The 24353-nt window shown below is 32.4% G+C and overlaps 1 protein-coding gene across 2 annotated transcripts in view; it reads left to right on the forward strand.

The window, feature by feature from the left end:
* LOC129953386 (ankyrin-3) overlaps positions 1-14078 on the forward strand; it is a 38811-nt gene extending 24733 nt beyond the window's left edge. The window contains exons 6-12 of one of the 2 annotated variants that reach the window (XM_056066540.1): positions 1229-1544; positions 5428-5545; positions 6175-6399; positions 6459-8308; positions 9018-9824; positions 12413-12473; positions 13090-14078. In XM_056066540.1, the coding sequence (XP_055922515.1) occupies positions 1229-1544; positions 5428-5545; positions 6175-6399; positions 6459-8308; positions 9018-9824; positions 12413-12473; positions 13090-13567 (3855 nt within the window). In that variant the 3' untranslated portion in view covers positions 13568-14078. The remainder of the gene's footprint in view (positions 1-1228; positions 1545-5427; positions 5546-6174; positions 6400-6458; positions 8309-9017; positions 9825-12412; positions 12474-13089) is intronic. The other variant, XM_056066541.1, reaches the window with a different exon arrangement.
* Positions 14079-24353: the final 10275 nt, after the last annotated feature.

Here is a 24353-nt window from a genome sequence, read left to right on the forward strand (position 1 = left end):
TTAGTTGGTATTTAATTTGGTAGATTAAATAAAAATAAATGGAAAAGTACTCAACAAAGTTTAGGTTGTCAGAAACAGACTTTATTTATTTGATCTAAGTGAGAATAGGAACACATCTGGGGTGGAATCGGCTAATGTTATTATTGATAAAATAATCGAATTTGATCTATGTAAGGTGATAGTCGAGAGATCTAAGCACGAAGGAATAAAATATAAACGTACCTACACTATTATGTGTTTTAACCATCCTTTAACGTAACGAACAGATCAATGTCGCAGCCCCAAAGTTTTAATGTTCGCTAAAATTAATTAAACGAAGCTAAAAGCTAAGACAATTTCTGTGCTTCTGAGTGTCTCAAACCATCATATAATACATGTATACTAAAAAAAAGATTCAATTTATTAGTATTGCAAAACGTTTAAAATTAATTACGTAATATCTTTGTTATTACAAATAAAATAAATGGCTTAGGAGAGGTTTCATGACGAATTTAATCAGCAAAACCATTCCAACGACAAGGTTTGTACATTAAACCCAATTTTAAAATACTTGACATCACAGTGTATTAATGTTAAAAAAAAACTTGTATCTAACCCAATGAATCGCGGTGTGCCTTAAAAATGCCTATTAGATCTTTGCTCTATTTATCAATTCAGTAAGATTTTAAATAGATTCAATTGTGAAATTAAATCATATTTTTTTTTGTTTTCTCGAACAAACTAGCGTACTGAGCAGTAATAGAGAATAATTTGAAAGTACCAAAACATATTATTGCATTACTTGGGTTTTTTTTTGTTTTCTCAATATCCATTATAAAACAACAACGAGGAAAATTGGAAAATTTGGAATACAAAAAAAGTAAACATACATCTGTGAGGAGAACGCGGTTCTAAAAATATATTAGAGAAGTGCACATCAATAAAAATAAATTAGGCAGACAAATGCTTCGTTATACTTCTAGCATGCATACGTTTTTGGTTTTTGTTTTTGTATAACAACGTAAGTTTTTTGGACGTTTTTGAATTTCTTTTATCGAATTTGGTTGAGTCAAATAACTTTCCGGCGGTGTAACCTGTGATCGGTTTGAAATAGCATTTTTTATTTAAATTTTTAATTTGCTCAAATTGTCATTTAAATATCTTGGGTCGATATAGAAAAATAAAAGAAAAATACAATTTTGGTGTGAATTTATTGTAATCCGTTTTTATAATTTTTTTGTGTATCCAGCATGGACAAACGGCCTTGAATATTGCAAATAAACTTGGTTATGTGACTGCTGTTGAAACATTAAAAGTTGTTACTGAAAAAAGTATTACAAATACAGTTACTGGAGTTTTGGAAGAAAAATACAAAGTTGTCGCTCCTGAGTCTATGCACGAAGCTTTTATGTCGGATTCTGAAGACGAGGGCGGCGAGGATCACTTAGATCAACATCAATACAAATACATGGCCACAGACGATCTTAAAACTATTATAAATGAAAATGATCAACACAATTATGACACCACAGATGATGGCCAAAATTACGGAAGTAATCGTAAAGGTAATATTACTTGTATTGTTATATTTTAATAAATTATGATGTCATTCTTATAAGTAAGCTATGGTAGATATGTTTTTTGTTTTATGAGGAAGATTTCGAAGCAGAAATTAGATTACTTTTTTGTTTTTGTTTTGTTTTAATGTTTGTGACAGACACATGCCTCTTGGTTTTGGTGTGACATCCAAACCGTGTCTTCTAGATCCAGTATTACCTTAAAAAAAGGTCAAAGTTTCAATAAGTCAAATATTTATTTAGATATTTTAATTTTAATTTGAAATTAAAGCCGAACCAAAAGCAAACAACTAATTTAGAGATTTTAATTTTAATTTGAAAGTAAGGGCGAACCATAAACAAACAATTTTAGAATTATATACACACAAGAGCATATAAGAATAATCCAAAATTGTAAATAGTATAAACGTTTGTAGGTATTTCTTAAATAGAAACCTCTTTTTTGACCATCTCGCCGACAGTGTGTGTTCCTTTCTTTTAAATAAATAAATGTAAATAATCAAATAAACAAATATTCAAATAAGACTACACATTTTAATTAGAATGGAATTTATGAACTTCCTATTGGATGCTAATGTAGTTAGTACAAATAGTTTGATTTCAAAAATTTAAATCCCATTTCTCAAAAAAACTTTAATTTTTAAGAATATATGTAACTGAGCGTATTTTTTTAAATTAATTTTTATATATAAAATGTTTTAATTTGAGTTTAAAACCATTTTTAGTATGTAGTTACTTATAACTTATTAATATACGTTCTAAATTTGTAAACAATTTGTAACCCATTTTATTTAATGAAAATCTATCTGTTCGTTTTTGAGAAAATTGGAATTTTCGATTTTTGACCGAAAATGTGTATGTGTATGGACTACTGTTATTTTTAGTCTTAACAAAATAAAAAAAAATACCTAACGCGGATCAGCTCAAAACCTTAGTTTCCAAATTTGAAGTCAATCGAGCCATTGCTTTAGGACGAACAGGCAGACGGATGGTGTCGCAAGTAAAAATGTAAATATTGGGTTTTGGAGGGTAATACGTACGAAGGATTTATATTTGTATATTGAGTGTTTTTAGTTCTACATGTTTTTCTTTCTGATCAAAAAACAACAACAATTCATGACAGGTACTCGCGATGTATTCTAACTATATGGAAAGTATTGGATTCGTGAAAAAAATAAGAACTCGGTATTTTAATCAAACATGACATTACGATGGTAGTTAAGTCGAAAAGATGAGTCCCCCGATTCCGTATATCTGCCTGTCCTCGCTCATACAGCTCAAAGCATTAATTCGAGTTCAAACTTGGAAATTATGGTCTTAAGCTATTTTTTTAGAGACTAAAAATAACAGTAGTCCCCATACAAATTTGTTGGTAAAAAATCGGAAATTTGAATTTTCTAAAAACAAATAAAACATTTTTATTAAAGTTTTTTCTAAATATTTTTTTCTAACTTGGCTATTTTTAGTAAGAAGAACTAATGAACCGATTTCAATAACTTTTTTCCTGCACAATATCATAATGCACTCAATGTCTTAATAATATTTGATGATCCAAATGCCATGTTTTCTTTTACATTTTTGAGAATTTTTTTTTTTTTTTCAAAAATTCCAAAATTGTTGACGAAAATCAAAGTTTAGACGTATATTAATAGGCTGTAAACAACTGCATATTTAAAATATATTTAAACGAAAATTGAAAAAAAGAATAATTAAAAAAACCCTTTAATGATTTTTTAGAAAAAAATTAAAGATTTTTTGAGAAATCAAATGGCATTTTTAATGTTAGAAGATGAACTTGTTTTATAGGTATTATCATAAGTAATATTGTAAAAAGAGTCTTTGGACACAGGAGCAAGTGCACTTAAATTTTAAGTTTATGCTCGTGTTTTTGTTAAGAATTTTAAAGTTGTAAAGATTAACGTTTTTTATCTTTTTAATTAACACCGTATGTTAATGAAAATACTACCGGATTTCAATAAAAAACGTAGAAAATTTGGAATTATCTTACCACATATTATAATAAAATCATCGTTCTTCATCTTCGTAGTATAATATGATTTTGAAGATAATATAATTTTATATATAACTACCCTTATTATGTAAGGACACAATATGAGCACTAGGAAAGTGAGAGAGGGGTTGAAAGAAGGTGTCAGTGCACATTAGTTTTGAATTCCTGAATATTGCAATGGCTGAGAAAGACAGAGTTTGGTAAGGAATGCCATATTCGTGTAGTACGGCTAAGTAACGAATCTCTGTACTTGACAGTACGACCGAAGTTGGGCTCGGGGGTATTCTGATGAACAATCCTAGAAGCTCGAGTACTAAGAGGAGGAATGGCCGTTAAAATAACGGTAAACAAGAATGAGACAAGAAACTATACGACGATGTTAGAGCGCCGTAAATAATCCTATGATGGTATTATTACCAATCAATCTCGATACGTCCAATACTGTCCAAGAAGCTTAAATAAGTTGCAGGAGCATCAGTTAAGATATAGGAGTTATACTCAAGTTTTGGACGTACATATTATATAAATCTTGAAGATAACAGCCAGATCAGAGGGGTTAGAAAGACTGGCCTTAGGAAACACAAACATCTTGCGGTATTTTCCGCGACATTGTGTATGTGATCGTTCCTCAAGAAGTGGTTGGTAGTACACATACCAAGTATATCGAGATGTTCAGTCTCCTCGATGCAAGTGCCATCCATGAATAATGGCGAGGGGGGTATATCTCGCTTTAACGATAAAAGATAGCATAAGGTTTTCGAAGCATGTAATTCCACGTATTTTCTTATTCCCCATTGGACAATGCTGTTTAGGTCGAAAGAGAAGAACACTAAGGATGTGATTCTGAAAACGAATATGAAAAGCTAAGAGTACTATCGTAAGGGAAACAACGTATTGGATTACAAATTGTAGACGGGAGTTCATTAATACAAAAGAGAAATAGTGATGGAGATAAAACAGAGTCCTGGGAGAACCCAGCATTTGTTTTGTAGTTTTCAGACTTGAATGCATCCAATACTACTTGTATTGAACGATCCAAAAGGGATACCATCCGGACAGGCGGAATGTGTAAAAACTGGACACCATATTAATTTATAATTAAACTGCACGAAAGCATAATTGCCTACACAGAAGGGCTTACGTTTTTATGATATGAAAGAAAATAAAAGGTACAACAAAGGATTAATAACGTTTGAAAACAATTTTGTAGTATACGAGATATTCAAAATACAAAACCAATCTCCAAGAACGATAAACTTGCAGTTTCACAAAGAGCTATTGAAATTTCTATTCTCAAAATCCACCGCAGAAAACACATCACAAATTTCACCTTAAGAAGATGAAAAAATATCGAAGAAATGGGATTGGTCAACCACTTAAAAATTGACCGAACAGTTTGTTTGGATATGAAGAGAAAACTCGGCAGAAAGCGCTAAAGATGGAGGGCCAATATCGATCAGTTCGACAAGCACAAAACGCTAGGAACAGATAAATGTGGAAAAGTCTGTGGGTAGCTTTTATTCATTTAAGTTAATTTGTTTTTTTTTTTTTTTTATATATATGTATTTATTATTTATCAAATAAATTGTTGGGTTAGCAAAAATAGCTTTAAAAATAATTTTAAAAAAATTTAGAGCCAGGTTTTTGTGAATTGTCTGAAAAGAGATTCTTAGACAAGGCATAGATTAGATTTATAATTGACATAATGATACAAATTTTACCTGTAGTAATAAGTTGACAAGAGATTTTTAAAAGATAGACGAAGAGGCCGACTTAAATTAGTTTGCAATTTATTCGCCTTATTTTTTGAAGACAGACAAATATCGTTGCTAGTAAAATTTATTTAACTTATTTTTCCAGCTTTCACTGAAACTGCGAGTGCCAAATATGTCAATCAAAATATGTCGCCAGCATCCAACGTCTATCAAATTAAATCTATTGACAATGTTACAATTATCAAACCACCAGTTCATCTAGGGTAAGTTTTAATATCTTTTCTTACACAATCCATTTTCAGCTAAAGGGTTTTTCAATAAGAGCGGGGAGATGTTGAAATGGCATAAAACAAGCTGTGTGTGAGGTATTAACAAAATAATTTTGTTATTAAAAAGTCACATGTATGCCATTAAATGTGGAATATGAAATCATTCAAATTCCTCCGCTTCTTACCGTGGTACGGATTCGAATAGTCCAATTTTTTTTCCGCATAGTTCCGACTACATTTGAGCGATGGCCTGTGTTATGTACAACTTTAAGACAACGGTCCATTGTGTTTTATTTACATAGACCTGTGACACAGGAAAAAGTTTTGCTGGTTCCAATCGCATGACCTTCGTGGCCAATTCACATCACCCTTACGAGAGATAACCTTGCCCTCATATCGTTCATGCAAAATGTCAATCGTGGCGTTTACTGTGTGGAAATCTTTAAGTTTGATTACTTTTGATCAATTTATTATTAAATATACTAAGAAGACATTTTTTTAGCTGAAGAAAGAAAATATTACAGGGTTTATTGTTACTTATTGTTAGAAGTAATTGAACTAAAAAACAAAAATTACAAAACACTTCCTAAATGATTGACTAATAATTATGTCTCTTTTTTAAGTTTCCTAGTTTCATTCCTGGTCGATGCTCGTGGTGGATCAATGCGTGGTTGTCGTCATAGTGGCGTTAGAGTTATTGTACCACCAAAATCATGTGCCCAGCCAACAAGAATCACATGTCGGTATGTAAAACCGCAGCGCGTAGCCAATCCACCACCTCTTATGGAAGGTGAAGCTTTAGTCAGTCGCGTCATGGAGCTGTCACCAGTGGAAGCAAAATTTTTAGGGTATATAAAAAGCAAACAAATACAAAATTTTAAAACTAATTTTTTTTCTTTTAACTTAGTTCTGTTATATTGGAGGTACCTCATTTTGGCTCCTTACGTGACAAAGAACGAGAAATTATAATACTTCGATCCGACAACGGCGAAACCTGGCGTGAACACACACTATATGATAGCGAGGAAGCCGTTCGCGACGTTCTCAATGAGACATTCGAATCGAACGAACTCAGCCACTTGGAGGACCTACACACGTCGCGGATTGTACGCATTGTTACACGCAACTTCCCACATTTCTTTGCGGTTGTGTCGCGCATTCGGCAGGAAGTGCATGCAATCGGACCCGACGGTGGCACTGTGTCATCAACGGCTGTGCCTCAAGTGCAGGCAATATTCCCGCCAAATGCGCTCACAAAAAAAATACGTGTCGGCCTGCAGGCTCAGCCAGTCGATTTGAATGGTTGCTGCAAATTACTTGGTCAAGGTGTCGCTGTCTCGCCAGTAGTTACCGTTGAACCGCGTCGTCGAAAATTCCACAAGGCAATAACACTAAGTATTCCTGCACCCAAAGCATATACCCAAGGAATGGTGAATCAATACTCAGGCAACGCACCAACTTTGCGGTTACTTTGCTCCATTACTGGCGGCCAAAATCGGGCTGTTTGGGAAGATGTAACTGGCTCGACTCCATTAGCTTTTGTTAAGGATAGTGTGTCATTCACTACAACGGTGTCGGCACGTTTCTGGCTAATGGACTGTAGAAATGTATCCGAAGCTAGCCGCATGGCAACAGAACTCTACTCATATATGGCACAAGTTCCATTCATGGTGAAGTTTGTTGTATTCGCAAAGCGAATAAGCAATACGGAAGCAAAGTTGAGTGTTTTCTGCATGACGGATGACAAAGAAGACAAAACACTTGAACATCAGGAATTTTTCACTGAAGTAGCCAAAAGCCGTGATGTGGAGATACCTGAAGATCAGGATATCTATCTTGAATTTTCTGGCAATTTGTTACCAGTATTGAAATCAGGTGAACAGTTAAATATGAAGTTCCATGCATTCCGCGAAAATCGACTTTCGTTCCTGGTTCGTGTCAAAGACCAGGAAGATGCATTTGGTCGTATTAGTTTTATGAGTGAGCCAAAAATAAGCAAAGGCGAAGCACCACAAACTCCAATTTGCACTTTGAATGTTACCCTAACAGACCATGAAATTATAACAGACAACCACAATGGCTCACAAAAGAGCCTAGATCACAGTCTAAATTATAGAGATATGCTTAATCTTGGCTACCGTCAAGCTGACGAAATTCACAAGGCCGATATTCGGTTGTCAGACATATGCAATCTGCTTGAAGATGATTGGGTGAGTTTGGCAAGAGAACTACAAGTACCAGAAAACGACATCGAACTTATTAAATCCGAATACACTGGAAAACAAGCTTCTAAACAAGCTATGGTTATGCTGAGACTATGGCTACGGCAATCAGGTACCAATGCAAACGGTAATACTCTAGAACAAGCCCTTCACAAAATTAATCGCAGTGATATTGTCGAAAAGTGCATTTTTAATCTGGAACTAGTAACGGATTATATGGAAAAAGCGGTTGCAAAAATGCAGCTTGATCAGTCAGGATTTGATTCTTTAAGTGATGATCTGTTAGGTACAGCGTCATGTGATACGTCTCTAGTTCAACGGGATGAAAGGGCGGTTCAGAAATTCAAAATAATCGATAACGAGCAAATGGCAGCTGCTTCGCCACTGCCTGCATCCACAGAATCACTTCAAATCGAAGAGAAATTCACATTGGATGCTACGCAAAAATTCGAAGAGAAATCCGATACTGATGCTGAGTGCAGCGAAAAACGACATGAAAATCATAATTCACATCAAATAGAAGGCAAAGCCGAAGGTAAGTTATTCTTGTTCTCACTAAAATTCTATTGAAACAGTCTGTCATAGAGAAAAAATTTGTTGCAAATGCAAACTTTTTCATTTAAAAAAAATTGTATTGATTTATGACTTAAAATAATATTAAGCCAGAATAGTAAGTCAAAAGTTCAATCCACACCCGATTATAACTTTTACTTAAAATACCACATTTTTAAAGAATCAAAAGTATCAATTTACGACAACCATACACATTCCTTGGTAATCTTACTTGTCAATATTGTAGTTAAACATTTGAGAATAAGAAGTAAGCTACAGGTATAAGCTTTTTTAGTGCTTGTCGGTTTCTCATCATTTCTTTTATAGACTGGCTGTTGGCTTTTGTATTCATATAGGAAAAACTTTGCTATCTATAAATGATGGAAACTACGTTTAACTAAGGTTTAATCTATTACGAATTCAGAAGAGTTACTATTAAATTAAGTTTATGTGAATATTAAGTACATCAAAGCACATATAACTGTTCTCTTTATTGATTTTTAGAAAAAAAAAATAAAACTAAACAGAAATTACTTAGTTCGTTCGATTCTGTTTACCATCCAAAATGTCATAATATATATAAAAAAAAAACTTTTCAAACACATGCTTATGTTTCTTTATATTTTCAATTATATATCTAAACATTCAAATTCAATTTGAAAATATTGAGAAATAAGTTCTAATTTTTCAAGATTTGAAACCACCTGTAACCAAGTTACCAAAAAATATCACCCCATCGAAAGTAGTAACCATGATCAGTCAACAGCAGCAATTTGATCCTCATTATCATCAGAAACAATACCAACAAAGTTGGGTTGAACCATCAGATATAAACAAAGAAAGTTCTGAATATAAAAATGATGATGCTAATGAAACTCCATATGATGGACCGGATGCTGATCTTGCAGCACATATTAATCAACAACAAGAAGCAAATAATTTTGCTTCGGAAATTCATTTGCCTTCGACATTAATGAACGCTACAACTGTAGGAAATAATCAAAGTAAAGATATAAATTTCATGGAAATGCCAAGTTCTAATTTAGACGATGAGATAATTTTGTCAACGTCAAATGTTGACGAAATGGAATTCAACCCATCAACTTATCCTACTACGATCAGTCCTTTGGCAGATTCACAAACAACTGATTTTATGAACGAAACATTGGAGTCAGTTGAAGGATTCCACTTGACTACGAATGAAGCAAATGAAATTTGTTTAACAAAAGAAAATACAGCAATTATATCGTCTCCTGAGATTCAGGCTGAATCAAGTTTACCAGATTTAGAGAAATCATCATCGGCTGGCGTTTCTGTTGCTGCTGGAACAGGAGTTGCCACTGCAAACATAACACAAAATAGTATCACATCAATGAAATCAAAAACCAGCAGCACCAAATCACTGGAAAATAATATTAAAACAGCTGGATCTTCTTCTGATTCCGATATAGCATTACATGAGACGGGTGTTGAGCTAAGCGAGGACGAAGAACATTCAGGTAGAATTTAAACATACACAAATTGATACCTGAAAATGATTGATGATTATTTACAAAATACACAAATATTGCATCAATAATTTCAAATAATAAATAACAATCAATAACTGCTCAGGTGACAGTCTAGTAGCATAAATAATAAATATATTCAAAAATTAACAAAAGGTTAGTTTCTTGATTTCAAATTAATGCGCCAAATCGACTGTCGACTTGGTTAACATACTCCAAGTGAATCAAGAAATGTATCAAGTATATTTTATATTCACTTGAATTTTCGATGTGAAAGATTGTAGTTAGATCGAAGAGAACTATAATGTTCAATTTGAAATCATAAACAAAACATGTAATGCTAAATTATTTGTAAAATGTTTTTAAAATTTTTATTTCTCTTCCCAACATAAAATCAATTCTGAATTCAATGGTAATAACCAGAAATTATCAGTTGATTTCTTTTTTCTTGCACACAGTTGCAAACCGTTATAAGAATGCAATCAGTCATTTTGTAAATACTCGTATGCAATAATGCCATACAGTTTTGTGATATGAAATTTGATCTATTAATTTTATTTCATACGTTTCTTTTAAAATTTCGGACTCAAATTTAAAATTATAGACATTAAAAATACAATGAAACAGTTGAACTGTTTAACTATAATGAATTGAGTAAAAAATAACTTTAAAATTCAATCAGGAAAGATTTTTAAAACTTGAGCAATTCTCTTTCACTGTCAGTCTTTCACATTTATAAAAATGAGTTGCTTACTCCAAACTGTAAAAAAATAAAAAACGTATTTTATATTCAAATAATTGTTTTTTTTTTTATATCGTTTTTTCGCATGTAAAAATAACCGGCTTCCTTTGTTTTGTTTTGTTTTGTTTATTTTAGAAGCACCATATCACAGCATAGAATGTGTAACAAAAATTGTGTTTTTAAAACTTTATTTAAAATATTTACTGTGATTGTCTCAATCTCAGCTTAGTTTTGGATGAGTAGAAATATTTTATTAAAGTTATAGTTTAATTTTATCTATAAATAGACTTAGTACTATTCAATCTTGGTTATCGATGTAAATTAAATATTAAAATGTGTGGTACTTGCATGAGTTAAAGCTGTTATTACGTTCATTTTTCAGATGCTTTATTTCAAACGCCTTCGTTTGCAGTTTGATTTTACTATAGAATTTTCTGTCTTTCAATTCGAATACTTTGTTTTTGATTTCTTTATTTTGTCAAGTACATTATAGTTTTTATTACCGTATGTATACTGCAGGAATGTAAAAATATATAGTTTTCACCGTGGATACACTCAAATGTGTAGGTCTAAAATCAACTGGGGAAGCTTTTTAAAATACAAACAACTTTTTATTTTTGATGAAGGATTTATTTTAATATGAATTTTGAGAAAGGATAAAAAAAATGTCAGTTTTTCGCAAATGTCTGGTTCTAACCTAAGTAAAGTTGGTAATGCGTCTAAATTTCGGGTATTATTCGCTTAAACACTCACAGCCCTACACAAATTGACGAAATAATAAAACCTTTAAACGTATGACTTGTGACTAAAATTATACAATTGACTTAAAATTTGAACTGAGTAAAAAAATATTTGCCTAATAGTCGCATTATTTTGAGAGGCGGGTTGAATTTGACAGCTCGTAGCGGAAATATTGTTTCTTTTACTTTCGGTCAAAATATCTTTCTCAAATCAACCACAAATCACAATGGCAAGTTAATGCCATAAAAATAATACAACTATTAACAAAATGGATGTTGTCATTGCGTTCGGATTTGTGACGGCACTAATTCTCGAGTAACGGCGAGATTCATGAACTTCCAATGCATCCAAGTAAAGTAAAGCGCCATCGGTCAGTACTTCTTTGAAAATGATGCTAGACAGGCCATCAACGTCAACGGCTATCGCTGAAGGTTGATGATCACCACCTTTTGCTCTGAAACAGATGATATTGGGATTGAAGCCATGTGGTTTCAAAAGTATGGCGATACGTGCCACATAGCTCAGGAAACTGCCGGGCGATGTAAATTTACCAGCAAGATCGTGTGATTTGATCTCTTTAGACTTTTTCTTGAGGGTTTTTCTTAAGATCCCACATTTGCCAAGAACGATTTTGAAAATATTGTTCTCGTGAAAAAAGCTAAACGTTGTTACTATTAAAAGTTGTGATAAGTGTTTAAACTCCTACATTACCAACAAGGATGCTTCAAATCTTCTATACACTAACAGGACCTTTTGTTGCTTTCTTTTAACTAGATATATTAAAACTACGCTGAAACTTCTCTATGATTATTATTTTTTTCCATAGTTATTTTAATATTGTTAAAAATGTCTGCTTTATAAAGTAAATTTGTATGACATGTAGTATTTATAATTTTCCATTGTTTCTATTCAATAGCTTGCAAGATTTTTTTTGGCCAAAGTTTGTGGCAATCCTTTTAGTAAAAAAACAAAGAGCACTTCTGCTGCCTTGCTGGTGTTTTCTTTTTTTTCAATGGTCAATTTTAATATTATTTTATTCTCTTTTGTTGTATCTAAAGTAAATAAAACACTAAATCAATAATTTTTGTTTAAACAGAACCGGAATTTTATCAAGGCATAGAACAATCCACAGGAGTTATTGTCGGAAAGAATGATGAGTAAGTATATCTTTGTTGTCTGTTTATATTTTTTTATAATTTACTTAAACAATGATATTTTGTATGGTTTGTGTAGTATGTTTGACATAGGTTTTTATATTTATTGTTAATAATATTTACATGATCTAAGAAATTTAAGTTTGAAGTATAGGAAACCACATTTATACCTTATATTAATACGTTGAATGGAACGTAGCTCTGATCTTTGGCGGTTTTGAGACTATTTACCATATAATTAAAAATCTAGGCTTCACGCCCAACTCCCATTCAAATTTGCTAATTCTCCTTTATAATTAATTTCAATTCCATTTATATACTCGAATATTTAACCAATTTATTCAAAAAAAGAACTCCCGACTAAAACTCCTAAATTATGTGATTTCACACTATTATTAGTTTTGAAAAGTTATTTTCCAAAATTATATCTTTATGAATTATTGCAAACCATGTGGGCAACGTTTACATAAGTTTATCAATATTCAAAAAGAAAATATTAAAAAACTTTTCTATCAAGCTCTATACTAAGTTGTATGTTGGATTTTAATTTAAAAAATATTACTGAGCTAGATTTGACGAAATTTAATTGGGGGCTCTTAATTTTTTTTTGTAATTACAGTGATTGGCGAGCAATAGAGACAAATTCAACGGTTGATGATATCCAATCACGTAAAGATGATTTAAAAGAATATTTGGAAAATACAATTTTATCAACAGCAGCTGAACAAGTTGCGGAATTGCAGCAACAACAACGAGATTTATATAATTTTGAAATCACACACGACAAAGAAATAAAAGAACCGCCATTACCACCATCACCACACGCGGCGGCAGCGATTGCTTCTACCAAAGCAATTTCAGAGAATGTACAAGTTGAAGATTCAAAAATAGAATACGGTGAAGACATTGAAGTTGATAACGATGAAGCTTATGAACCATTATCAACATTAACAAAAGTTGGTTCTAACAAATTAAACAACAACAGTAAGGCAGTTCAAAATGATAAACATCACGATCTACCATCAATTGTTATTGAACCCGTTAATAATGCCACTGGTGAATTTTTGAACCAGGAAAAACATCATTTTAATAACTAGATACAAACAAAAAAATGGAAAAACAAACTTACATTTTTTATTTTCTAGCGAACTCAAATCAAGAAAAACAAAGCAAAGAATAAAACACATCATGTCAAGTTTTTCATTTTATTTTTTTTAATATAATATAATATAATATAATAGCACTTTTAATAAAATATTGCTTATATATATTTGCTGTTAATACAAAATATTTATTGACACATTTAAAAAATGTTAATTTTATTTCTTCGTTAAAAATAATGTTTCTTTGTTTCAAAATCATTTGATCGATGAATTAAAAAATCTATACAAAACAATATATATGTATATGTATAAATATAATATATGTATATATATTTATATATATATATGTATATCAATTCAAATCAACAAAATCTTTTTCATAAATATATATACATATATATATGTACCATCCGTTGGTTAAGGTACATCATGAATTATAGCATGTAACATTAAAATATATTGATTGTATGTATTAGTCAGTTAAATAAACTATAACAAAAAATTATATCAGGAGTTTAAATAAATATTTTAATATGTGACCAGTTTTATGGGCTACTTATGAAGGCATGAAAATAATAACACGCTCTGGTCCATTAAAAAAGAAATAAAAGAGACAAAGTCTATAAATACATTAAGTATTATTAATAGGACTTGCAAATGTAGATACACTTGAAAAGAGTATTTAGAAATAACAAAAAGAGGATGTGATGCGACCGAAACTGCTTACTTCCCTTTCTTGCCCGTTAGTCGATTTTTCTAAAACTTTAACAATATTTTGTGTGAGATACAAAATTTGAAATCAATATCTTTCTTTGTTCTCCTAATATCATGTTTTCGTGTTTTGTAAAAAAAGTTATTCTCAAAATTTTGCCAGATGTCAAAAACGTTGTCCTTCGTTGTATTAATATTAGAAAATATTCGAGGTTAAATTATGTATAGCTGACTGAAGCAGTTACGTAATGGTGTATTTACTTGTAGATGTTATTGTTTCTTTTTTCCAATTTTCAGCCAGGCAACATTTTTTGACTTATATTAGTTACATTAAATAAAAAAATAAATTGGGTGGCGCGACAGTCCGTTGAGAACCAAGGCCTAGTGACTTACAACTCTCAACCATTCGTGTGTGCGAGTAATGTTGTCAGGAATGGAGGGGACCTACAGTTTATATGCCGACTCCGAACGGCTAATTTTGAGAAAGCACTTTTTCATGACAATAGTTACTCTTGGAGAATTTGTCAATTCCTCGCAAGAGGCAGTACCCGTTAAAAGACTCTAGATGGCATAGGCAGGGATCGAACCCAAGACCTCTAGCATGACAGTCCAACGCACTAACCATCATGCCACGGGTACCACATTAGTTACATTACTTACGTAGAAAATGAGATGCAACTAATTACAATTACTTAAGCGTAACTATATAAGTAACTTACTAGTATTTTTTATAGTTAAATACCTCGAAAACTATCAATGATATTATAAAATTTCAAACACAAAATTGTTGGGCTCACTTTTAAAATACGTCATGTATTTTAAGATTTTAAAATGTACCCGCAAAAACAGGTTGTTTTTAAAAATTTAAATGGAATTTGATTTCTTAAAAATACTAAATTTTTAAAAAATTTTATTTGGAAATCGTTAGGTCGTTTTTTCTTTAAATTAATTCTGAATATACAAAGTATACAGTTAAATAGTGCTTATTAGTATACGTTTTACATTTGAGTTTGTAAAGAAAAATGATTATCCGTTTTCGAAAAACAATGACATTTTTGAACATCAAGTATTCATCAAAATGGAGTAGGGAGTAGAATGAACTCTGTCATTCTATTTTAAATCGCAGTGCTTAAAAGCAACTTCAAAATTGAAGAGACACAAAAAGAAAAATAACGGTACTTTTATATTTATGAAAATACGGAGTTCTCTTCTATCTAAGAAATTAAAATTGATCAAAAAGATCGATTCGTTGGACCAATGCAAAATTACAATTATAACTACTCCATGAACACATCAATCGAGATACAACTCAAAGATCAATCGAACCAACTTTGACTTCTCGCATTTGAATTTAATGGCCAGAAGTTTTACGCTACGAATATATATAAATAAATAAATTAGGTGGCGCAACAGTCCGTTGAGAACTATGGCCTAGTGAGTTACAACTCTCAACCATTCTTGTTTGCGAGTACTGTTATCAGGGATGGAGGGGACCTACAGTTTTAAGCCGAATCCGAACAGCTAATTTGAGAATGCTCTTATGACAAGAATTACTCTGGGAGAATTTTTCAATTCCTCGCAAGAGGCAGTACCCTGGAAAAACTTTATATGGCATTGGCAGGAATCGAACCCAAGACCTCTGGCATGACAGTGCCACGCACTAATTGCAGAAACACAAACACGCTCCAGCTTCGGCTTCGCCTGACGTTAACGTGTTCAGCCAAAGGAATTCAATTCATGCTATCACAGTGAAGCTTTGACCTTACGTTTCGTTTGGCAATCGCAAGGAAAAGAACGTAATGTGACTCTAAACGAAAGCTCTTGTTCAAAGTCAAACAAGCACAACATTCGCTTTGTCTTTGACAGCTCAACAGCTGTAAAAAAAGTCAACACACAAAGTACATTTGCTTTTGGAGGGATTCCAATGAAAAATTATATATTTTTTCGATTTCAAAATAAATATTTTGTACCGCACGAAAAATCAAAACAAACTTTTGAGAAAAAATAACAGCAGCTAATGACAGAAGTGCTATTTAAGAAATGTCATTTAAACCAACCTCGAAGCAGGCCCAACGTAACGCAAACGAAGCCGAAGCTGAAGCGTGTTTGTGTTTCAGCCATAACCATCATGTCACGGGTACTACAACGAATATGTACAAATAAATAAATTGGGTGGCGCAACAGTCCATTGAGAACTAGGGCCTAGTGATTTACAACTCTCAACCCGTGACAAAACTTTAGATGGCATAGGCAGAGATAGAACACAAGACCTCTGGCATCACAGTCCAACGCACTAACCATCGGGTACTACACTACAAATGTATACAGCCCATTAAAATAAAGGTTAAAAGGGGTGAGACAAGAAACCTTACGATGATATTCGAGTGACGTTATTGAGTTAATGACGTCATCGCCAATAATTGTATGTGGCAATCTTTAAAAGATTAATAATAGATGGACGTTTCTTATTCAAAGTTAAGTGTGATTTCATGTTGCGAGGCATGGCTTTGACAGGGCTTAAAATGGTACCATTGAGCCCTTTACTCACTGTTTAAGACAAAATAATTGTATTTGTAATATTATTATAATTATATATGTAATTATAACTTAAGCAACGGTTTTTTAAAAAGAAATTTGCATTTGTCTTAGCTATAGATTTATTTTCCATATTTTGTTTTTTTATATTTAAATAAGGCTTTTAGTAACTTGGGAAAATAAATACAAATACAACTAAAACTAAACTTAATTATTAAATTTATTCTTTCAATGTCATTTCCCTTGAACACCTGCAACAACTTTAAATTTAATTTAAAATCTCTTCCGTATCAAAAACTATTATGTTTATCTGCATATGTTACGGAACAAACAGATAAACCTGAAACTGACGAAAATCCTGTTATATATTCAATGTGAATCGAATTAGATACTAGAATTCACTTTACTTTAAGTACGATCAACATAGAATTACAACCCCATTGCAACGATTAGACTATAATATCGAGGTATAACTAATCCACCCCATGGTAATCCCTCAAAAGGGTAATGCTCATTTTCTGGTTAAGAGTGTAAACAAACAAAAATTATGAAAAATGAACGATGAAGTTCAGCTTGTATTATGAGTGGCAAAATTTGACATACCTACACTTCAAGTTAGAATCAATAAAAAGGGCATTTCAGTTATTAAGAGATACAAAATGTTAAAAAAAGAATCAACTTGGGAAAACAAATTTTTTGTTTTCAAGAAAATTTGAATTTTAGATTTTTGACCTAACAATTTGTATGGGGATTACCAGGGCCGTCTTTACCCTTTTGGGGGCCATGGGCACTTTTCGAAAATGGGGCCCCTGTATGATTATATATAAATGTTATGTTGTGTAATAAAAGTATACAGAAAAAATCACATAACTTTGAATTGATATTTATTGTTTTAATTTTTTAATAGATAAATAGTCATTGCAGCATTTAAAACATAAATAATGTAAAAATAAAAAAAATCATATAAAAATTCACAAATAAACAAAATTTAAATAAGAGATAATTAAATAAGTTATTGAGAATGTAATTTAGAGAACAATATAGTGACACAGACTATATTTTTCAAGTAAAAGAAAGGAATATTTATTGAAGGGGTCTTTTTCTTGATTTGAGATTAGCAAAATCATTGATCACATCTTCAAAACGGAGCCTCTGAGGATGTCGCAGTCGATTGACATCAGCGACAAACATGTCAATCTTTCTTGAATCATTGTAGTTCTGAGTTCATTTTTGATTCTTTCTAACTTAGTAGTAGTCTTTTAAATTCAGCAATTCAGCATGTAGTTCATCTCCGTTTACATCTTCGGTGTATAATTTAGCAAAATATTTCCAGTTCTCCTGAATTCAGATTTTCGGGGGTTGGAGCACTTGTGGGATAGCTTCTTGGCACATCGTCTCTCAGAGCGTGGACTCCTAGCGCCCCGGGTTATTGGAATGGCTCGCTTTGGATTTAGGATGCTTTGGGTTATTGGGTTGGCTCGCTTGGGGTTAAGGACGCACTGGGTTATGAGGGGTTGGCTTGCCCATCATATAGGAAGTTATTATAATAGGTCCGATTTGTCTTATTGAGCATTTTGACATTTCTCGACGTTTCAAGGTCCCTAAAACCTAAATAAAAGATTTTTAGAGCAATGTATGTGCATAAGTGTGTCCTTGCGTTCGCAAGTCCGTATGTCTGTTCATCAGAACGTTCGAGAAGCTTTTTTCGTCATCCATATCTCAAGTCCGTGGTTTTTTAATATAGCAATTTAAAAAGAAAACAAAATTGAACATTTTGGTTAACCCAAAATGTCTTACGAACCAATAACGCTAAAGATTTGAATTAAATTGTATATTTAATATTGTGACGTGATACCAAGCTAAAATAATTTTGATAAAAATAATAACCTTAAAGAAAAAAAAACATAATTAATTTGTAATATAATAAGCCATAATTAGTTTATAATTTTCAACTATCGAACATCTTTTTAATAATTGAAGATATTGGCTTAAACAAATTTAATCTTATAAACAAAAATTCTGTATTCAAAATTTTTCAACAATTTTTATGATCATTTAATGGTTTTAAAAACAAATTAAAACCTAGAAACATTACTTAAACTTTCTCAAAAATGATTTTCGTCTCAAATATCTTTTCAAGAACTATTGGCTATATTGGCTTCAAACTAATTTCATCTTACAAAAAATATTGTTTTCGACATTCAGTAAAATTTTAATAAAAATCCAGCAGCTAGTTTTTTCATAAAAATTAAAATCTATAAATAGTAAAAAAATTGGTAAAAACTGATATTCGATTATCGATATCTCGTGAATAAATAATAGGTATGACAAAATGATTTCATTCTGCGCTAAATTTTCTTACAAAAATCCAATCTGTATATTATTATAATAAGAACTTTCAAGAAAGGCGATTTATAAAATGGAATTTAAATTTTTCAAGACAAACTTATTTTTCAGGTAAAATTTTGAATCTTAAAAAAGTTTTGTTTTAAATTACTTTAGCTGTGTTAAATGTAACCCCCTCCCATCTGACGAGATGAAATCCTGTGCATGAGTGCATTATTTTGACAACATTTTAATTACATTCCTATCTTTTATCCAAATTAATGCATTTGGTACATATTTTTGTATTTTTATAACTATAACTAGTAAATACCAACGATGGCCGTCTAGCGCCACTGCATCGGATTAACTAATATGGTATATCTTGGTCCCTCTGTATATATGATTTTAAAATAAAATCCTTTATGACTAAGATTGTTTCACACATATTTTACTTGCCTTCGCCTATATAAAAGAATAAATACTTAGTACAAGTTAAAGAAACGGGCCAGAAAGAGTACCTCACTGTAAACAACACATGAATAGCAATTTCTTGTACTTTAACCAAAATAATAAACTAAACGTAATAACTCCATGATCACGCTGAAAGCTTGCAGGAAAGAAGGAATGTGATTGGATTGTAGTTAGCACCTTCTACCACCAATAACATTCCATCATTATCATGATAAACATGTCTTTATCTATCAGCTTTATGCAGCTGAGAACGCCAATGAACTATTCTTTATCCTTTTTAGACACCTACCTAACTATACACATACACATACATGTTCTGCCTCTTTCTTATCTTCAGATAATTTATTTTCCATCTTGGTTTTTCTTATATGAAATTACATTACATTACACACTACTCAGCACATAAATGTACAGGGTAGAGAACACAGCGCCTTGAGCGACTAGACTTTGTAAAGTGATAACAACACAAGACATTAATACAAGACAGGAGGACAGAAGAGAAAGAAGAACAGACAGAAAGAACACTTGAGAACAGAACGCGGTAGGTTTCGGACGGTCCTCCATCTTTCTACTAACCACGCTCACTGATGCTTGATTTCGGTGATCGATGGGAACCGAAGCTTTATAAGTGACTAGGCCATCTTAAGGAAACAGCTTTGAACGAACTAGTTGAATACACAAACAATTTTTTTCGTTAAGTATGCTTACAAGTATTTTTCATTTCCAGGATAAGTTGTCCTATACGATGAGTTGTGTCTTGGGATGAATTGCGCGTTTTTTTTTGACAATTCAAATGGCATTTATATCTTTGAAGACAAACCTATTTTACAGTTATATTTCTAAATCTTATATAGGTACTTTTTTAAACAGACTCTTTGCATACAGGAGCAAGTTCGTGCGACCAGTCGTGCATTTTATATTGTTGATATTTCAAAAAATATGAATTTATTTTTCACATTTCAATATCTTGAAAATGGGTCGTCATTTTCTTACGAAATTGAAATTTAAAAGGCATTAAACAAGCTCTTAATATTTTTTTTTTTAAAGTTACATTTTTAAATCTTAAAAAATAAGAATTTTTTTGAGGCAGACTCTTTGAATACAATACATGAGCAAGTTGGTGGGACCATTTCGTGCATTTTATTTTAAATTGCTTTAGTAAGAAAATCACCTACTCAATTTTTTTTGAAAGACGTACGTAATAACGCATATAAAGACTTCTCTCTAAAAAACTTTAATTTCGATTCTAAGGACCTTGAAACGTCGAGAAATGTTGACAAATCGCACAGATTATAAAAATAACTTCCGATGGGAATGTTACAAAGATTTACTTCGATAAATGACAACCAAACATGACCAATCTAACCTGAACAAGTGATAGTCACTTGTAATGTAGTTAACATTTTGTTGCAAATTTGCGAGTCAACTAAAGCTTACTCCGATTGAGTACCTCTTAACATGTGAAAGGACTTCTAGAATCATATCAGTTTAGACTCAGCAGATAAACTGTAGTTCGTTAACTGAGAGTTTTAAGGCAGGACGAGCTGTAGTATCACCAAATTTATTTATTCATGATTGCGAACAGAATTCTGTCCACTTTCTTCGCTCTATGAATGCAGATGAAGACCTTGTTGCTCTTTAGCTCGCGTTGTGGTGAATTAACATACCGTGTAGTGTAGGGTGGCAATATTTAGTGTATGCGTGAAACAATTGTAATTGTAGTACCCGTGGCATGATGGTTAGTGCGTTGGACTGTCATGCAAGGGGTCTTGGGTTCAATCCCTGCCTGTGCCACCTTAATTTAAAAAAAAAAAAATTAATTTTCGCGGGTACTGCCTCTTGCGAGGAATTGACAAATCCTTCAAGAGTAATTCTTGTCATGAAAAAGTGCTTTCTCAAAAACTAGCCGTTCGGATTCGGCATAAAATTGTAGGTCCCTTCCATTCCTGACAACAGTACTCGCACACAGGAATGGTTGAGAGTTGTAAGTCACTAGGCCCTGGTTCACAATGGACTGTTGCGCCACCCCATTTGATTTTTGTGAAACAATTGTGTTGAAGTTGTTGGCAATTATGTCAAACCTATAATTAACATTCACATTTTTGTGTGTCGATAATTCTCTTGACTTGGTTATATCTCCAGGGCTTAGATCTTTTTTTAGCAAACATTATAAATATCCTCGGTAAAGAACAACCAGTGATAATCTAAACATCTGTCAGTACAATATTATTATCAGACAATCACTTTATGTTTACACCCTTTTCAATTCCTATGCATAATGATGATGATAATGATTATTATTATTATTTAACTGTAATAATAATCGCAAACACAGGAATGAAACCGACAAAAAAAGAAGGCATAATTTCTTTCGTTTCACGTTATTTGCACATGGAATTAATTATCTCTTCACCGTGCAATCAAATTTACTGCTATTATTCATGTTGTGGGTTGTTGTTCGCGTTCCTGGTGCTAAGGGCTGCCTCGCAGCAACTACCGTCGTTGGCGTAGTCATCGTTGTCGTGGCTTGTCTCCTGCCATGTGGACTGTGTTAAAGCCAGTCGAATCTCATGTAATGTAGTTAGTTGTTCAACCCCCATTTATTGGGCAAATAAATTTGATTCAGATATGGATTCAATTAATATGATGTGAATTGTTATAAGGACTCTTTTGTTAGCGCGGCATAAGACGGATAAGGAACTTCACAAATGTTGCAAAATGTATGTTTATAGCTTTAGGGATTTTTTGTTTTTATTAGTGGAAGAGATTTAATATGCAGAAAGTATTTAGGTGTTGAATCGATGTAATACATTTCATAATAATTGTTTTTTTGTCTTTATAATGTTACGAAAAATGGGTAGCTAGGCTTAAGAATTAGGTAGGTACTTGTGCATATATTGACAATGACTTTGAGTTACTTTAAATAATACGCTTTTAGTAATACATAATTTTAAAAAAAGATGCTGGGATACAGCACATACTGAAAACTTTTTCATCGATTTCAAAGCCGCATATGACAGTATATACATGGACGAGCTTTATGTCTAAAGAGCCATTTCTAGTTTTGGAATCCCTGCCAAACACGTCCGTTTGTGCAGGATGACCATGGACAATTCACGCTGCTGCATAAAGGTTGGAAACAATTTAACAGAACCCTTCGAAGTCAAAAAAGGTTTCAGACAAGGTGTTGCGCTGTCATGTCATTACTAGCATATGATGATGACATTGACTTAATCGGAAGAACTCAGCGTGATGTCAATGGGGCTTTTGTGTTTAACGGTTAATAAGGGCAAAACAAAGTACATGCTGACAGAACTGACGTAACTTTGAGGTAGCCAAGGCTTCGTCTATCTAGGCTCCGCAGAAAAAAACACCAGCGCTGAGATCAAACCAAGAATAACTCTTGCTAACCGCTGTTTCTTTGGGCTAAGAAAGCAATTGAGTAGGAAAGTCCTCTCTCGAAGGACCAAAGCGACGCTATATAAGAAGAACTTGATCATCCCCGTCCTGCTATACGGTGCAGAAGAATGGACTATGACAAAAGCGGATGAAAGCACCTTGGGTCGGTTCGAAAGAAAAGTTATTCGTTTGGTCTACGGTCCAGTATGCATAGAAGGGGAGTGGAGGAGAAGATGGAACGACGAGCTGTACGGGCTGTATAGCGACGTAGACGTAGAAGGGTAAAAGTCCAACGCCTAAGATGGCTGGGTCACGTAGAGCGCATAGAAACCAATGTTTCCACCCGAAAAGTCTTCGAATACACACCCACAGGACAGCGCAGTAGAGAAAGACCGCGGATCAGGTGGCGCGTACAAGTGGAAAGTGACCTCACCCAACTTTGACCGCGAAAATGGAGACATCTAGCTAGGGACCGAGCTATATGGAGAAATTTTGTTCACACAGAACTGTAGGGCCACCTTAAGTAAGTAAGTAAGTAGTGTTTTTGTAGGTTTTGTAAAAAATTGTCAATTTGATTTAGGTCGAAAATCCATTTTACCAACTTTTAGTAAAGTATTTTATATGTTTTTATTTTTTGTACAAAAACGCTGTCAATTCGATTTTTCTCAAAATTTTACTAAATGTTAAGCGTTATTTTTCGTTGCATGAAATTATTTTAGATTTTATTTTAAATCATTATTTATTTGTAAAATATTGCAAGTGGCAATTTTTTGTATTCAGTTTAATTTAATAGTTAGTTATTTTTTTTTAGTCATATCAGTTTGGTATCACGTCACAATATGTAGTATACAATTTAATTCAAGTCGCTAGCGTTATTGGTTCGTGAGACTTTTCTGCATCTTTCATCATTATCTGTATAACATTTACTTGAAGTCGATATCTCTACTGGTTTTTGAGATATGGACGACGAAAAAAGCTTTCTGGAAGTACGAATCTTTAATATTTTTATGTAGATTATAAGGATCTTGAAACGTCATGAAATGTCAACATTTTCAATTCGACCAATCAAACAAATTACAATAACTTTCTATAGGAAGTTAAAAAAATCTTCTTTCTTTCAAAAATAAGAACACTTCCAAGGCTCTTGTTGTACATAATGGAATCTTTTGTTAATCGCAATCAAACAATAAAGTTTGAAAAATTATCGACTGAATATTTGTATTTTATTTTTTAAGTATCTGTAGCGCCTAATATATAAAATTGTTTAAGCAGATCTGGGCTGTTCTTAACTTACTTACCTTATAATAGAGTGTGGCTCATTCATTATCAAAAGCACAAT

The sequence above is a fragment of the Eupeodes corollae genome, chromosome X, assembly GCF_945859685.1.
Source record: "Eupeodes corollae chromosome X, idEupCoro1.1, whole genome shotgun sequence".
Lineage (NCBI taxonomy): Eukaryota > Metazoa > Arthropoda > Insecta > Diptera > Syrphidae > Eupeodes > Eupeodes corollae.